The 18,493-nt window shown below is 48.7% G+C and overlaps 1 protein-coding gene and 1 pseudogene across 1 annotated transcript in view; one reads left to right on the forward strand and one right to left on the reverse strand.

Annotated features, from left to right (window-relative positions):
• Positions 1 to 12,822, reverse strand: part of ZNF74 (zinc finger protein 74) — a 29,467-nt gene extending 16,645 nt beyond the window's left edge. Inside the window, exons 1-2 of the mRNA XM_047760973.1 lie at positions 12,138 to 12,822; positions 11,733 to 11,818 (exon numbers count right to left, since the gene is read on the reverse strand). Coding sequence (XP_047616929.1) covers positions 11,733 to 11,818; positions 12,138 to 12,171 — 120 coding nt within the window. The 5' untranslated portion in view covers positions 12,172 to 12,822. The remainder of the gene's footprint in view (positions 1 to 11,732; positions 11,819 to 12,137) is intronic.
• Positions 3,226 to 5,390, forward strand: LOC125116187 (BTB/POZ domain-containing protein 6-like; annotated as a pseudogene).
• Positions 12,823 to 18,493: the final 5,671 nt, after the last annotated feature.

The following is an 18,493-nucleotide window of genomic DNA, read 5'->3' on the forward strand; positions in this document are numbered from 1 at the left end:
GAAGAATTAGGCTCCCTGACTTCAGACTATACCTCAAAGCTACAGTCATCTAAACACTATGGTAATGGCACAAAACCAAAAATATGGATCAATGAACAGGCAAGAAAGCCCAGAAATAAACCAATGCTCCTACTATGGTTATTTATTCTACTACAAAGGCAATAATATACAATGGAGAAAAGTCAGTCTCTTCAATAAACTGTACTGGGAAAACTGGAAAGCTACATGTCAAAGAATGTAATTAGAAGCTTCTCTAACACCAGACATAAAAATAAACTCAAAATGGATTAAAGACCTAACTGTAAGACTGGATACCATAAAACTCATAGAAGAAAGCATAGGCAGAATGCTCTCTGACATAAATCACAGCAATCTTTTTGGACCCACCACCCAGAGCAATGAATATAAAAACAAAAATAAATGAGACCTAATTAAACTTAAAAGCTTCTGCACAACAAAGGAAACCATAAACAAAACAAAAGACAACCCTCAAGGGAGTTCCAATCAGTAAGAAACTCGACTAGTATCCATGAGGATGCAGGTTCAATCCCTGGCCCTGCTCAGTGGGTTAAGGATCTGGCATTGACGTGAGCTGTGGTGTAGGTTGCCAACACAGCTTGGATTTGGCATTGCTGTGGTGTAGGTGTAGGCCAGCAGCTGCAGCTCTGATTTGAACCCTAGCCTGGGAACTTTCATATGCAGAAGGTGTGGGCCTGGAAAAAAAAAAAAGTCTACAAACAATGCTGGAGAGGGTGTGGGGAAAAGGGAACCCTCCTGCACTGTTGGTGGGAATTTAAGTTGGTATCGCTTCTATGGCGCAGCAGAAATGAATCTGACTAGGAACCACGAGGTTGCAGGTTCGATCCCTGGCCTTGCTCAGTGGGTTAAGGATCCAGCCTTGCCATGAGCTGTGGTGTACGTCACAGACATGGCTTGGATCTGATGTTGCTGTGGCTGTGATGCAGGCCAGCAGCTGTAGACCCCTAGCCTGGAAACTTCCATATGCTGCAGGTGCGGCCCTTAAAAAAAAGGAAAAAGAAAAAAAACCTAAAAATTGAACTACCATATGATCCAACAATCCTACTCCTTGGCATATATCTGGAGAACACCATAATTCAAAAAGACACATTTTTTTGCACCCCAATGTTCACTGCAGCATTATTTACAATACTGAGATATGGAAGCAACCTAAATTTCAATAGATGAATGGATAAAGAAGATGTAATACATACATACAATGGAATATTACTCAGCCATAAATAAGAACTAAATAATGCCATTTGCAGCAACATGGATGGACTCAGAGATTATTCTTCTAAGTAAGTCAAAGAAAGACAAATATCATATGCTACCATTTATATGTGGAATCTAAAAAAAGATACAAATGACCTTATTTACAAAAAGAAACAGACTCGCAACCTTTGAAAACAAATTTATGTTTCCTAAAGGAGAAAGGATAGATTAGGAGTTTGGAATTAACATATATATCAACAAGGCCCTACTTTATAGCACAAGGAACTATACCTTAATATTTTATAATAACTTATAAGGGGGAGTTCCCCTTGTGGCGCAGTGGTTAACGAATCCAACTAGGAACCATGAGGTTGTGGGTTCGACACCTGGCCTTGCTCAGGGGGTTAAGGATCTGGTTTTGCCGTGAGCTGTGGTGTAGGTTGCAGACTCGGCTCGGATCCCGCGTTGCTGTGGCTCTGGTGTAGGCTGGTGACTAGAGCTCCTATTAGACCCTTAGCCTGGGAACCTCCATATGCCGCAGGAACGGCCCAAGAAATGGCAAAAAGACAAAACAAACAAACAAACAAACAAACAAAAAAACCTTATAAGGGAAAATAATCTGAAAAAGAAATATATGTGAGAAAAAGAAATACATGTATGTGTATGTATAACTGAATCACTTTGCTGTATACCTGAAACACAACAATTAAAATCAACTAACTTCAATAAAAAATTCAAAATTGTGTGATGATTGTATTACTTTGTGAATATACGAAAACACAATGAAGTGAACCCTTGAAAAGGGTATTTTTGGGGGTTTTTTTGTTTTGTTTTGTTTTGTTTTGCTTTTTAGGGCTGCACCCATGGCCTTATGGTTCCTAGTTGGATTCGTTTTCACTGCGCCACAACGGGAACTCCAAAAGGGTGATTTTTAAACAAAATTTTATTCAAGTTATAATCGAATTACAATGTTGTGTTAATTTCTGCTCTTCTAGCAAAATGACTCAATTATATATAATATATACATTATACATAAACATGCATTTATATATATATATATATATATATATATACACACACACACGTATGTTTTTCCATAGTCTTTTACATTATGGTTTATTACAGGATAATGAATATAGTTCCCTGTGGAAAAGGGTGGAATTCATGGCCTCAGAATCCTACCTCAATAAAAACAAAGGGAAGTCCTGGAATGTGCAGTGATTCACTGCACTTAAGCCCCATGTCTACATGTTTGAGTTTGCTCATGTGAACAGGGAGACAGATGTAGAAGAATAAATGTCAAAACTGAGGATACTGGCTAACTCAGGGAGGTGAGATGATACATGTGGGAAGAGTAGATTAACAGACTATGCTGCGTGTGTAACTTGCTATATAGCAAACACTGGTTTTGTAAATTTAAAAAATACATAGTTCCTGGTGAAGAAGGAAAATCAAAACAGAGCAGGGATTAATTAAGCCTTGCCACTCTGGTCTGGCCAGCTTCCTTGAGCCTAAGTTTCTCCAACTATAGAATGAAGGGTAACAGTGAGGCCTCTATGGTTGAGAAGACAATGAAATGGATTAAGAGCTTGCTAGCCTTGGACACCAAGGGAAAGGCCCAGTATCCACATGGACATGACCATCTCCCACCCCTCCAGCTGGGCACACTCAGAGGTTCCAGACCCAGCCCCTGTCTCACAAGATGAGAACAAACAGTCCAGGCCACGGAGTCATAATGGGGATGCATATGGTTTCAGGCATTAGAAGAAGGGTAGATCATGGGCTGGGGGTAGGCACAGAAGCAGTTGGGTGAGTGGGGCTCAGCAGTGAAGTGAGCTGAGGTCAAAGAGGAATAGGAAGTGGGGGGGGGGCACTGCGGATGAGGGGAACCAGAACAGAGGAGGCACCACTGTGGCCAGACTATGAAGATATCTATCCCAAGGTAACAGTGTCTGTATTCTGTACCAGGCAGGTTGGAGGGAACACAGGAGGATGAGAGATGAACAGGTTCTGAGCATGAGCCAGGTGGTGAAGAAGCAGCCTGGTAAAAACTGGGTTTCATGTTCTCCTTCCAGGCACACAGGGACCAGATTTGCCCTCTTATGTCGAAAAACTAGTTAACTGGGTAAGACATGTGAAACAATGGTCAATTTCCAGACACTAGACAAGAAAAACAACTCAGGGAACAAAGACTCCTGAGAACAAACTAAGCCCAACAATAGACTTACCTTCCCATGTGGAATCAGCTCCCAGTTTGTCGTGTGGGGAGTGGGAATCCAGACAGAGCTTGTGATTCAAAAAGTTGAGGAGACAAAGTGTGGGGAGACCAGGAGACTAGAATTTTCAGAGCAATATGCCAGAGCAGGGGGAGCTGTACAACTTGGAACTCTGGATCTCCTCAAGATGGACTGAGGGCTGGCGGTGTGTGCCTGGGAGGAAATGACCCCCAAACCAGGAAGAGAAACACCAGAAAGAAGTATGGAGGGCGCGGCAGAGCAGGTGCGGGCAGGCTGGAGGCTCTGGCCGGCCAGCCGGCAGGGTGGCCCAAGGGAGCAGCACCCTCTGCTCCCAGCAGGCCACCACCATGAGCGTGCGCCCACAGCTGCAGCAGCCCCATGCTGCTGCCCCTGGCCTACCTGCACTGTGCTCCTGGTGCTTGCAGAGCCGCCAGCCAAGGCCTCAGGGTGGTGTGAGGGCATACAGTGCGCGGCCCCCACACACTGAGGCTGCCCTGCCGGCAAAGATTGGCAGCGGAGCTCTAAACACCCGCCGAGGTGGCCACCACCATGAATATGGGACATCACCAACAGCAACGCCACCGCTGCAGGCAGGGAGGGCTGGCCCAGCACCCCGCTGTCTGCCCTACCTCCAGCCATGCCAGACAACAACTTAGAGAGCCCGAACTGGCAGTCCTTCCATCCCACCCTGTGCAAGAGGAACGCACTGTTCAACAACGAGGTCATGGCCAAAGTGCACTTCATTGTGGGGGTCCCTGGACACTGCCTGCAGGGTGCCTGCCCACAAGCATGTCCTGGCTATGGGTAGCTCTGTTTTCTATGCGATATTTTATGGGGACCTGGCAGGAGTCAAATCAGAAACACACATCCCTGATGTGGAACCTGCAGCTTTTCTGATCTTGTTAAAGCACATGGACAGCGTCAAGACTGATCTGGAAGCCAACACGGTGCTGGCCACTCTCTATGCTGCCAAGAAGGACACTGTCCCCACGTTAGCAAAAGCCCATGTCAACTTTCTGGAGATGAGCCTGGAAGCCAAAAACACCTGCATTCTGCTGTCCCAGAGATGGCTGTTTGAGGACCCCGAGCTGACCCAGAGCTGCTGGGAAGTCACTGAGGCATACGCGGAGATGGCTCTCAGGTAGGAGGGCTTCTGGGAGATTGATTGGGAGACACAGGAAATCACTGTGATGTGGGAAGCCTGCAACGCCAAGGAGGCCATGGTCTTCGAGGTGGTGCTGAGCTGGGCTGAGGCAGAGTGCAAGAGGCAAGGCCTGCCTGTCACCCCCCACAACAAGAGGCACGTTTTGGGGCCAGCCTTGTATCTTGTTCAAATTCCAATCATGACCCTGGAGGAGTCTGCCAACAGCACCACCCAGTCAGACATCCTGACACTGGAGGAGACCCACGACATCTTCCTGTGGTACACGGCGGCCAACAAACCCCTCCTTGAGTTCCCCCTGATCAAGAGGAAAGGCCTCGCCCTCCAGAGGTGCCACCACTTCCAGTCCTGTGCCTACCACAGCAACCAGTGGCACTACCGTGGGCACTGCAACAGCATCCAGTTTGCCGTGCACAGGAGGTGTTCATTGCGGGGCTGGGCTTGTACGGCTCCAGCTCTGGGAAGGTTGAGTACAGTGTGAAGACAGAACTCAAGTGGCTGAGGGTGGCCCTGGCGCAGAACTTGACCAAGTTTGTCTCTGATGGCTACAGGACCACCCTCTCCATCTGGCTTAACACCCCATGCAAGTGGAACAGGACACATTCCACATGGCCAGTGCTGTCCTGGACGGCAGGAGCTCAGCTACTTTGGGCAGGAAGGCATGAAGGAAGTGCAGTGCAGGAAGGTGCTCCTCAGACAGCACCAAAGGCACTGGGGTCCAGGGCAGGCAGATCCCCAAGCTCATCTTCTACGCCTAAGGCACCAGGGGGTGGTGTGCACGCACCAGCTGGTCACCCGGGACGCTCTGCTTCTGCTTTACTGACACTTGAAAGACCGCACTCACCATGTCTCTAATTAGCTGGCTATGGCCAAAGGTGTGACACAGGCCCTTTCCTACACAGCCAGAGCCTTGGTCTCTGGATCTTGACTGCTGGGCCCACTGGCATCTCCTGTACATTGGGGTGCAAGTCTCAGGTGGAGGGCAGGTTTGGTAGCACGAACCAGGCCCCAGTTCCCTCCCAGTGGCGCCTGTTTTGAGGGCTCTGCCATCCCTCCCAACCTCTTAGATTCTACTCTAAGTGGTTCTAAGCTTCTGACCTTCTCTTCAAATCCAAAATGGAAAAATCACTTAAAGTAGTTCACCTATTTAAGTGGATTTTCATAATCAAGTTTTAACAAAATGAGAGACATGTTAAAAAAAAGAGAGAAGTATGGAGAACAATCATTAAAACTCACAGTGGAGTTCTCTTGTGGCGCAGTGGGTTAAGGATCCGGTGTTGTCGCTGCAATTGCTCGAGTTGCTGCTATGATGCGGGTTCAATTCATAGCCCAGGAATTTTCACATGGCATGTGCACAGCAAAAAAAAAAAAAAAACCTCCCACAGGACTGGAAATAGTCTGTGCTCCAACCAGTCAAAGTAGAACATCCTCCTCCTACCATATAGGACACTTATAATAAAATCCCCAGAAGGGTAGGGCCTCAGCAGTGGAGCAACATTAGCCTGAGATTAAAGGTTTCTTTGGATCCACCTTAACAAAACCTAAAAGTAAGCCTTATATGGAATCTGATAACTAAGTAATTTCACTGCATCCCAGAACAAATCCCAGAAATATTTAAGGAATTAAACCCAACACTCAACAAAGTAAAATTCACTCTGTTCAGCATCCATTCAAGTAAGTAAAAGGAAGAAAAAGTTAATAAAATCAGAAGAATTAAGAGTATCATAAAACTATTTGTTTACCTGAAAAGTGCTAAGGGACAAATAGAATTTTAAAAAGATGTAAGACATAGAAAACAAATAGCATAATGGCATATATATATCCAGCCATATCAATAATTCTATTACATGTGAATGGTCTAAATATTCCAGTAAAATTAGGATTGTCAACTGAATGTAAAAGTCAAAGTTTGGTCAATAAGACCCAACTATATGCCAGCTAGAGAAATCCAATTTAAATACAAAGACTAAGAGTTCCTGCCATGGCTCGGCAGAAATGAATCTGACTACTACCCATGAAGATGCAGGTTCGATCCCTGGCTTCACTCAGTGGGTTAAGGGTCCGGCATTGCTGTGAGATGTGGTGTAGGTCGCAGACACAGCTCGGATCTGGCATTGCTGTGGCATTGGCCAGCAGCTACAGCTCCAATTCAACCTCTAGCCTGGGACCCTCCATATAATGCTTTGGTCTTAAAAAGACCAAAAAAATAATAAGTAAATAAATAAATACAAAGACTAAGAGAGATTAAAAGTGAAAGGATGGAAAAAGATATACTCTGCAAACACTAATCAGATGAGATGGGGCATGTTCAGGGTGGTATAGCTGTACACTACAAACACTAATCAAAAGAAAGTTGAGGCATCAACAAGGACCTACTTACTGTATAGCACAGGGAACTATATTCAATATTCTATAATAACCTAAATGGGGAGAAAATCTGAAAAAGAATGTTTATGGGTATATGTATAACTGAATCACTTTGCTGTACACCTGAAACTAAAACATTGTAAATCAACTATACTCCAATATAAAATAAAAATTAAATTGAAAAAAGTTGTGGTAGTTGTATTAACATTAGACAAAAATTTCAGAACAATGGATATCATCAGAGATGAAGAGAGATATTACATAATAATCATGACATGATGATGTAGTGATCATTACTACACTATCTATTCATTAAGAGTTCACAAGAATCAAAAACACAGAAGCACCCACACACAGAGCTTCAAAATACACAAAGCAAAAACTGACAGAACTAAAAAAAGAAATAGGGAGTTCCATTGTCCTGCAGTGGAAATGAATCAGACTAGTATCCATGAGGATGAGGGTTCAACCCCTGGCCTTGCTCAGTGGGATGGGGATCTGGCGTTGCCATAAGCTGTGGTGTAGGTCGCAGACGTGGTTTGGATCCCATGTTGCTGTCACTGTGGTGTAGGTTGGCAGCTGTAGCTCCGATTCAACTCCTAGCTGGGGAACTTCCATGTGCTGCGGGTACAGCCCCAAAAAGAAAAAAAGAAACAGACAAATCCACAATTATACTTGATGATTTCAACAATAATCTCTAATAATTGATAGAATACATAAGCAGAAAATCTGTCAGAGAAGAACTGGAGTTCCCATCGTGATGCAGGGGAAATGAATCTGACTAGGAACCATGAGGTTTCGGGTTCAATCCCTGGCCTTGCTCAATGGGTTAAGGATCTGGCATTTCTGTGAGCTGTGGTATAGGCAGCAGACACAGCTCGGATCTGGCGTGGTTGTGGCTGTGGCATAGGCTGGCATCTGTAGGTCTGATTTGACCCCTAGCCTGGGAACTTCCATATGCTGTGGGTGCAGCCCTAAAAAAAGGCAAAAAAAAAAAAAGATACAGAAGAATGGAATAACACTATGATTCAATTTTGACTTGGCATTTATAGAACACTCTAGCCAACAAAAGCATACACATTCTTTTCAGACGCACACAGAACACTTACCAAGATAAACCACATGCTGAGAAATAAAATGAGTCATATATTTCCAAGAATTTAAATTATATAAAATTCCTTCTCTGATTACAACAGAATTAAATTAGAAATATTAATAGTTAGCTGGAAAATCCTCTGCATATTTAAAATTTAACAACATACTCCTAAATAATACATAGTTGGGGAAATTAGGAAATCAGAAGCTTTTAAAACGAAAAAAGGGAAAATACAGCATAGCAAAACATGTGGGATGTAGCTAAAGCAGGATCTAAAGGGAAATTTATAGCCTTGAATGCTACATGAGAAAAGAAGAAAGGTGTCAAATCAATACCTAAGTTTTAAGCTTAAGAAACCAAAGTGAAGGAAGGAAATAATAAGAATGAGAAATCAATGAAAAAGAGAACAGAAAAGCAATAGAGAAAATCAATGAAACCAAAAGACAGTTCTTTGCAAAGATCAATAAAATCAATAATTAAACATATATTTACTATATGACTTAGCAATTCCACTCTTAGATATTTATTCAAGAGAAATTAAAACACAAATCTATTTTGTACTCAAACATTTATAACAGGTTTATTTGTAACAGCTAAACCCTGGAAACAACTTAAATGTCCATCAGTTGGTGAATGGATAAACAAATTGTGGAGTATGTTTACAATGGTGTTTATGTGCTGAACTGTGTCCCCTCCAAATTCTATGCTGAAGCCTTCACCTCCAATACCTCAGAATGTGACTATTTGAAGACAGGACCTTTAGAGAGATAATTAAGGCAAATGAGGTCATTAGAATGGGCTCTAAAATTACAGGACTAGTATCCTTATAAGAAGAGGAAATTTGGACACAGAAATGTACAGAGGGGAGAGCACGCAAACATACAGAGAAGTGCCATCTACAAACCAAGGAGGGGCTCACAAGAAACCAATCCTACTGATACTTTGATCTTAAGACTTCCAGCCTCCAGAATTATGAGACAATAAATTTCTGTTGTTTGAGCCACCTAGTCTGTGGCACTTCGCTAGGGCAACCCTAGCAAACCCAACAAATAGAATATCACTCAGCAATCGAAAGGAACAGGAAGAAGATTCAAATAAAGATGTGAACTCAAAAGCATTATGCTAGGTGAAATAAGTCAGAAACAAAAGGCTACATATCATGTTGTTCCACATGAAGTTCTTAAAAAGGCAAATTTATGTTGGTTGCCAAGGGGCATGTGGAGAAGATGGATGGTGATGGGTCTTAAGGGAACTTTTTAGGCGATGGAGAAATCCTATATCATGATAATGGTGCGGGTTACACAAATGCATACACTTGCCAAACTCACCAAATCTTACATATAAAACTGGAGAACTTTACTGTGTATAAATTATACCTAGATAAGCCTGATCCAAAACACCCACCAAATTTCAGGAAGATGAGAAGGGTAAGGACATATGCTGAGAGCACGCCCATAACTGAGGCATGCAGGAATGAAGATAATGGTGATGGCACTGGCAGAAAGGAGAAAATGGGTAGAAACAAACGTCAAGAGACATCAGAACGCAGTGCTGGCAAGATAGAGCTGTCAGAGGCTACAGCTTCAGTGTGGGGTGTCAACAGGCAAGACCAGAAAAGGATCTAAGCCTGACACAGGCCTTTCTGGGAGGTTATTCCCAACCCTCTGGGAGAAGTCAATGTCTGGTGTATCTTCATTCTGCAGGAGAGAAAGCAAAAGGGGGCGAGTGTGGGTATCAAAGGCAGATGTGGAAATGAAACTCGTACAGGAGTCAGTACAGCCCACAAGGGCTGTATCAGGAGAGCAGAAGCTTTGACCGTAGTGTGAAGACTGCAGGGAGAAGAGAGTACTCTGGAGAGGACCAGTTACTCAAAGGACCTGATATTTTAGGAACAACATCTCTGAACAAGAGAATATTTCCTGAGGTTGTCACTCCCATACATACCACTTTTTCTGGAATCATCTGAAGTTAAGTTGTACATATCAGGATGTTGCCTGCTACCCCTAAATTCTTCAGTGTATATCTCCTAAGTGAATATATATATATATATATATATATATATATATATAGTTGTTGTTGTTGGTTTGTGGTTTGCTTTTTAGGGCCACATCTGCAGCATATGGAAGTTCCCAGGCTAGGGATAGAACCAGAGATATAGCTGCAGGCCTACACCACAGCCACACCAATGTGGGATCCAAGCGGCATCTGTGACCTACACTACAGTTCACAGCAATGCCGAATCCTTATTTTTATTTTATTTTATTTTATTTTTTTGTCTTCTCTAGGGCTGCACCCACAGCATATGGAGGTTCCCAGGCTAGAGGTTTAACCAGAGCTATAGCTGCTGGCCTATGCCAAAGCCACAGCAATGAATGACCCAAGCCATGTCTGCGAACTTTATCACAGCTCACGGCAACACTGGATCTTTAACCCACTGAACAAGGCCAGGGATCGAACTCTCATCCTTGTGGATACTAGTTGGATTCGTTTCCACTAAGCCACCTCAGGAACTCTAGGATATTCCCTTACACAACCACAATGCCATCATCACAACCACAAAATTAAATATTAATACAATATGATCTAAGGCACAATACATTTTCAAATTTTCTGTTTTCCCAAACACCTTTGACAGATTTTTTAGATCTATGATCCATCAAGGATTATGTATCACATGTGCTTGTCTTGTCTCTCAAGCGTTTTATAGAACTATATAGCATGTTCTAATATTGCAGAAGCCGGGCACACTTCACCATGAGTTTCACAATCATTTCTACCTTTCAACTGGGAGGTTAACAGAATTGTCAAACCCTAAAAAAGTCAAAAGACCCTCAACCCTCCAGACCTTTCACCACCACACACTGTCTTTATCAACTGTACCTTTCGAAACACTATGATGGATGGAGGTGGTTTAGGAGGTGGAACAAAATGAGAAGAAAAACCCAGTCTGTGAAAGGAGGGATTTGCACCTATCTCTGCAGTCAATTCCCTGCTAAGCCTCCAGATAAGCTGAAACTTGTTTCCTTTCCTTTTCTTTTTTTTGACAGTAGTACACATGCAATGGCTTAAAGCTTAATGTGGGATCTCCGTTCCTAAACCAGGGACTGAACCCTGGCTGCAGCAGTGAAAGCAGAGACCTAACCAGGAAACTCCCCCAGGTTTTTCTTTGAAGGCCTCAAGTCGGCTGCTGGGTACAGAGGAAAAGCACACAGGGAAATACACTCTACCCTGTCTCTGACCCTAGCACAACAACCCAGTCCTTCAGCTGTTCCACATTCTCCTACCTAATTCCACCCCCAGAAAACTCCCCCAAACAAGGACCAATTGCCACAAACATCCCCTGGGCCGGCAAGTGAAGATGAGTGAGGTGATCTCATGAGAACCACTCAGAGCTCCCAGCACAGTGCTGGACAATGGACCCTCTCCTGGGCTGAATCAGGCTGGAAGAGACATTCATCTCCAGGGCACACCCGAGCGTCCCCCATACTCTCTTCCCACGCCAAGAGCTTCCTGAAGACTGGAGAGCAGGCTCCACGGTGGGGTGGGAGGTCCTTGAACGACTGAAGATCTCGGGCGGAAGAAAGATGCCAAATTTCTTCATAAAGAACATGTTCAAAGGAAGAAAAGAGCCACTCACCTCGGACTTGGCGTCCAAGATACCCTGACCCAATTTATCTTCCGGCATCTCTTTGAGGAGAAGAGCAGGATCCTGAAAGGACGGAGCTGGAAAGGAGAAATGAGTCAGGGCGGCTCGGCTGAGCTACAGCCCCAGCAGCCCTGGCCCCGGGAGAATCAAGGGAGGTCAGGAACCACTCCGCAAATGAGAGCATCCGAACTACAGCACAGCGTGGTGCGACATCTGGGTTAATTCTGCCACTCAGTGTCTCAGACATTCCAGTCACGGAGGAGAAGCACCGCCGCTCCTTCCTCCTCCTCCGCGGGGATGCCCCAATGAAGAGGCAGGAGTCGCGACCCCGTAGCGCGTCTAGGAACCCAGCCCGCCCCCTGAGCGCAAACCTGCAGGCCCACCGACACAACCTACCTGTCTCCCGGGGCTCCGGGGCCGGGGTCTCCATGGCGCCCTCTCTCGGCGGCCGCCGCTGGCGGGGGCTGGAGAGAGGGACAGGCCCGCTCCCAGGCTCAGGGCACCTCGCCGCAGCCCTGCAGGTTCAGCCCGCGACCCAAGGTCGGGGTCAGGCAGGCTCCGCAGGCGCCCCGGACCCGGGGCTACGCTCGCGCCCCATCACCTGAGTGCCCCACGGCCTGTCACCCGCGCACCCGGCCCGCGCGGGCCGGCCAGGTCTCGGGCTCGGCCGCCCGGAGCCGGGAGTCTCGGGGGCGGCACACAGGCTCGGGGCGAACGGACAGACAGACCCACAGACGACAAGCTACACGCGCGGCCGAGCCGACCCGCCTCCCACAAAAGGACAGCGGCCGCCACAAAGGAGCGCCTGGCCGCCGCCGCGGGGACGGGCGCCTGCGCGGACTCGGCGCGCACTACAACTCCCGGGAGCCTTTGCGCTACGCAGGGGCGGACTCTAGTTCCTAGAGGGCGCCGGGGCCGGAGCCGCTCTGACGTCAGACGTGGACGAGCGTATACCACAGCCTTCTGGGAAGTGTAGTTAAGGGGTCAAAATCTCTGCCCTTTGGCCCCGCCCCGTACCAATATTGCTGCAGAAGGCGCTTACATCTCGGCCCATGGGGTGTGTGATGTGTGTGTGTGTGTGTGTGTCTGGGCATGTGATGTGTGTGTGGTGTGTACTGCATCTGTTTATGTGATTCTTGTATGGTGGGTATGTATGGTGTGTGTATGTGATGCGTGTGTGGTATATGTGTGTGGTGTGATGTCTGAGTGGTGTGTGTGTTTGTGTGTGGAGGGGATGTGTGTCTATGTATGTAATGTGTGTGTGGTGTGTATACTGGGTGTCTGAGTGTGATTCTTGTGTGGTGGATATGTGTGGTGTGTTTGTGTGGTGTTTATATATGTGTGGGTGGCATGGTGTCAATGTGTGGTAAGTATCTCTGTTACATGTAGTGTGTGTGTACGTGATGTGTGTGTGGTGTGTTTCATGTGTGGTATGCGGGGGGGGGTTATATGTGGTATGTGTCCCAGTGTTTATATGTATGTGTCTGTGTATGTAGTGTGTGTTCTTTGTGTCTGTGAGTGTGATTCTTGTGTGGTGGGTATGTGTGTGGCGGGGATGTTCCTGTGTGGGTGTGCTGGACTGCTGCATGTAGGTCTAATTGCGGGGTTTGGGGAGGGCAGTGCCCAGGATCATGGATCATGCTGTCAGTTCCTCAAGGTGACATCCATTTTTGGAGTAATGACTCAGGCACCCCACCCTGGACACCAGAGGTAGTTGGTGGGCCCTCAAAGAATTTCCCACAGATTTTGCCCCTGCTGCCCCTTCTGCAACTGAGCACCTGGGGAGGAGGTGGTAGAGTCCCAGCCTACTCTCAGACCAGGTGGACTTGGCCCCATCCACCCCCAGGGGCTGTGGAAAGAGGTTGGGTATAGGTGTGGACCCCTCCTTCACGCAGTGCTCTAACACTGCCACCCTCCCTCCTGGCTTGGAGCCCAGATTCCACTTGGCTGTAAGCTGTGCTCAGGCAATGGTTAGCATTTTTTGGTAATAAATTATTTTTAAGGCATGTACATTTTTTAGATATAATGAATGCTATTGTACACTTAATATACTATAGTGTGAAAACAAATAACGTTTATATGCATTGAGAAACCAAAAATCTGTGTGACTATTGTGGTATTAACTTTACTGCAATGGTCTGGAACCAAACCAGCAATATCTCCAAGGTATGCTTCTAGAGTTACCATATGATCCAACAATTCCACCTTTTTTTTTTTTTGTCTTTTTGCCATTTCTTGGGCCGCTCCCGCAGCATATGGAGGTTCCCAGGCTAGGGGTCGAATCAGAGCTACAGCCACCGACCTACACCAAAGCCACAGCAACACAGGATCCGAGCCACATCTGCGACTTACACCAGAGCTCACGGCAAGGCTGGATTCTTAACCCACTGAGCAAGGGCAGGGATCACACCCGCAACCTCATGGTTCCTAGTCGGATTCGTTAACCGCTGAGCCACGACAGGAACTCCTCCGCTTCTTAATATACATATCTATATACATACCTAAGATAAATAAAAACATACAATATTAGAGTTCCACTGTGGTGCAATGAGATGTGTGTGGCGGGGATGAAGCGCTGTCTCTTCAGTTCCAGGACATAGGTTCCATCCTTGGCCCGGCACGGTGTGTTAAAAGATCACAGGTTGCAACTGTGGCTCAGATCTGATCCCTGGCCTGAGAACACCATATGCCATGGGACAGCCAAAAATGAAAAACAAAAACAAAAACAACCATATGTTCTTACTAAAACTCATGCACAAATATTTATAGCACTGTTATTCATAATTACCAAAAAGTGAAAACACCCCAAAGGACCATCAAATGATGAATGGGTAAGTAAAATGTGGAATATCTACATTCCATAAAGTATTGATACATGCTGTCATAGATGGACCTGTTCTGAGGTGTTCAGGAGGATGTGGGCAGAACGGCATGGCCAGCTCTGTAGGTGCTGCTGAGAGATCAGAGATGAGGTCAGGGAGGGAGTTCACTCCTGTCGTGGTTCAGCAGTAATGAAGAATCCATTGATCGATCATGAGGATCCATGAGAATTTGGGTTCGATTCCTGGCCTTGCTCCTTGGGTTGAGGATCCGGCATGGCCATGAGCTTAGTGTAGGTCACAGACATGGCTCTAATCCAGTATTGCTGTGGTTGTGGCATAGGCCAGCAGCTGTAGCTCCAATTCAACCCCTAGACTGGAAGACTGGGAACTTCCATATACTGCTGTGGCCCTAAAAAAAAAAAAAAAAAGATGAGGACAGAGAGGTTGACCTTTAGCTCCAGGAGGTGGAAGGGCTCCTGATGGGGCAGACTGACCCAGCCCCCTTCACCAGGAATGAGGTGAAGGTCCACCCCAGGGGTCAGTTGTTGTGAAGATGGGCTTGATGTGGAGATCCCAGCTCAGCTGCCAAGAGAAGAGGGGCCCTGAGGACCCCTGCATGGGCAGCGTGTCCTTCCAAGATGGCCCTCCCCACTCCACCCCATCTGTGGGTGGGAGGATAAGGCACAGAGTGGTTCAGGTCTCTCCTGCCCAAGGTCAGATAGCTGCAGGGGAGCCCGGACATGTGGCACTGAGAACCCTCAGGGCACATACAGCAGCTGGGGCAGGCTGGGAGGCTAGGGTCCCTGGCCCAAATTGGTCAGAGCCACTCCAGACCAGACATTCCAGGGCTGCTGACACCAGGACCAGACAAACAAGGCCATTACCAGGTAATGAGCTCATTGCTGAGGTCAGGCAAGGTCATTACTGGGTAATGAGTTGCCCCTTGCAAAGCCACCTCCTCAGGGGGAGTTCCCAGGGAACACCTGGCTAGGCAGAGCCACCAGAAATCCAGGGCACAGCTCCAGGACATGGTGGGCAGTAGGGGTTCAGGGGCAAGGTGCGTCTGAGTCCAGCCCCCGAGGAGGCCCCATTCCCACAACGGGACCAGAGAGAGTCACTTCCTCTCGCTGACCCTGCCTTTAAAGGAGGGACCACCTGCATCTCAGGGTCAGTGGCAAGACCTCCCAGACTTGAGGGACCAGCCCCTCAGGCCTCCCCTGGCTTCCGTGGCCTCACCATCTCCTAGCCAGCAAAGACCTGTCCTGGGCTCTGAGGGGAGTTGGGGTGGGGATGGGGATGCAGGCAAAGCCACAGGGACCACCAGTGGTCCGTGAGGCAGGACAAACAAGTCCAGAGCTGTGCTCTGAGCAGTGGCCTGAGCCAGACCCTCTGACTCAGACCACCGAGGCCCCGCCATATGGCCTGCACTCCAGGGGTGGAAAGGCACCATAGCTTTCCTTTCCCTAGAGCCCAGGACCTCTGTTCAGGCCCCGGGCAAGCCAGCCTCACTTGCCCACCCTCCCAAGGCCCAGCCAGTCTTGCCAGATGGAGAGAACAGCACACCCCCAAGAAGCCCCGGCCCCCTCCAGGACCAGCTCCAAGACTGACCCCCCACCTCCCCTCCCCCACCTCCAGAGGTCCTGTTCCCCTGGGGCTCCTGTCTGGTGTGCCCCCCTCACACTGTCTCAGAGCCCCCCGACTTCAGAAACTGCCACCTGCCTCCCCCCATCCTCCTTTGCCGAGAACCAGGTGGGCCTCCACCTGATGCGCATTTGGCTGCAGAAGATAAAGACCTCCATGCTCTCAGGCACCCGTCTCCTTGAGGCAGAACCAGGGACCTGCGTTTCCAGATGCTCTCCCTAGGGCTGTGAGGCCACAGTCACATGGCTGCTTGCCTCCGCCTCTGAGCCACCAGAGCCCCTCAACATGCAAAGCCCTGCCCTCTAAACCGCCCTTGGGCTCTGGGAAAGAAAACTTCCCACTTCGGTTTCCACCAGGGTTTAGTGGCAATAGGGTGTAAGGGTGACAACAGAGAAGTCAGCCCAGGGTGTTCTCGCCTCCCTGGGTTAATGAGCAGCAAATCGCCCACCTGGTCTGGTGGGAAAGCTGGCTTGAAGGCACAGAGCCAGGCTGGGGACAGCCCAGGACTGTGGCTTCCCACAGACACAGGTGGCCTGGCCCCTGGCACACAGAAGGGAATGGAGGGGTGGGGGAGGAGCTGGGCTCAGTCAGCCCCTCTGTGCGGGGGGGCCCTGGCAGGCTGGGTTGTGTGGAGTTTCCAGGAGGAACAAGAAAGCAGACCTGTGTGTGGCCCCCAACCAGTAGCTCTGTCCCTGCTTGTTACTCAAAGGGACAACAGCCATCTGGCTCTGACCAGCCAGCCTTGGTGAGGGTGCTAATCCAGCCCCACCCCTCCACTGACGAAGCTCCAGCCAGGGTCACCATGACCCACTGGCTTCCTGATCCTCACTGAACTTGACCTCTGGGGCTCAGGGTCATGCTAACCACCCCTGCCTGTTTGCCCCAACAAACACCTCTGCAATTCTCCAGGAACCACAGGTCGCCAGGCACCCCCTCCCTCCCTGTCTTCTCCATGACCCTCTACCACAGGCTGGGACCCACCTATGCAGGCCTGCAGGCACCTGTGCTCCCCCCTGCAAAGGCTGGCTCCTGTCACACCCCCTCCATCAGCCTTTGTGTGCCCACCCTCCCCCCTCCCAGCTGTCACATCGACAGTGGCAATTCTGGGGCCTCTCACCCTCTTGCCCTCCCTGCCATCCACTGGTGGGGATCTTAGGGCCTCCTGAGTCTCACAGGTGAGGTTCTGAGAAGGCAAAGCCCTGGTCACACAGCCAGGCTGCACAGGCCTGGGGACAGAACCCAGGGCTCTTGTGTCAGCAGTATTTTAATTACTGAGGGGAGGGTGGGGTATGGTTAACGAGGCTCTAGGGAACAGCAGAGCCACATGCTGAGGTCCCAAGGGGCCAGGTGACTCAGCAGGAATGGGGGGGGGGGGTCTAAGAGGTTGACAGAGCACCAAATTCTCACCTCCCCCTGTGCCTTCCTAAGAGACAGGCTGCAATGAGTGGATGAGTTAATGGCCAAATGCACAGGGGGACCCAGGCTTCTTTACCATGGCCCAGGGCCAGGGCTGCCCAGGAACAGGGTGACAGCACCCTCATCTCACACATATGGGCATGGAGCTGCACTGAAACTAGGCCCTGGGGGCCCTGGGGACACAAGTTCCAGTGGCTGCCTTGCCATCTTCCCTCCCAGCCCAGCCTGGATCCGTGCCAGTCCCTCCCTCCCCAGTTTGCTGGGAAGGCCCCTGGACACCCAGAGTCCTAACTAGCCCCTAGGGTGCCATGAGCACAACATGCTGGGTGGGGGGGACATGGCCCTGGGCCCTGTGATGGTCCTGGGCATTAGTACCTATGGAAGGCGCCAGGGCGAGGAAGAATGGGGTGCAGTGGTGAGGGGCTCCACAGAAGGTGAAAAGCTGGGAGGGGCAGAGAAGCCAGCAGGGATGGCTGTGATGGCCTTGAATGCCAGGCCAAGGGGGTGCACAGCCAGCCAGGAGGGAGGCCCCAACCAGGACCCTCAGCTCAAGACTCATTCACCCAAGGACTCTACCCAACATCCAGCCTGCTTAGCACCACTGGGCCTGTGCTTGAGACCCTACTGTGGAGGGAGTAGGGCAGAGAACAGGGCCATGAGTCATGGCTGTGGGGGAAGGGGAGCCCCCCTCAAGTTCCCTGGTGGAGGGGCGAGGTGGTCAAGGGAGGCTGCCCTGCAGAGTGAGCAGCCTGATGAGGGGAGAGAAAGGGGCATGTTGCAGGCAGAAAAAAAAACAGCCTATGCAAAGGCTTAGGAGCTACAGATGAGGAAGAGGACCGGGCCAGGGCACAGGGAGAGATGGGCTGGGCCACA

This window comes from Phacochoerus africanus, chromosome 15 (genome assembly GCF_016906955.1).
Source record: "Phacochoerus africanus isolate WHEZ1 chromosome 15, ROS_Pafr_v1, whole genome shotgun sequence".
NCBI classification, from domain to species: Eukaryota; Metazoa; Chordata; class Mammalia; order Artiodactyla; family Suidae; genus Phacochoerus; species Phacochoerus africanus.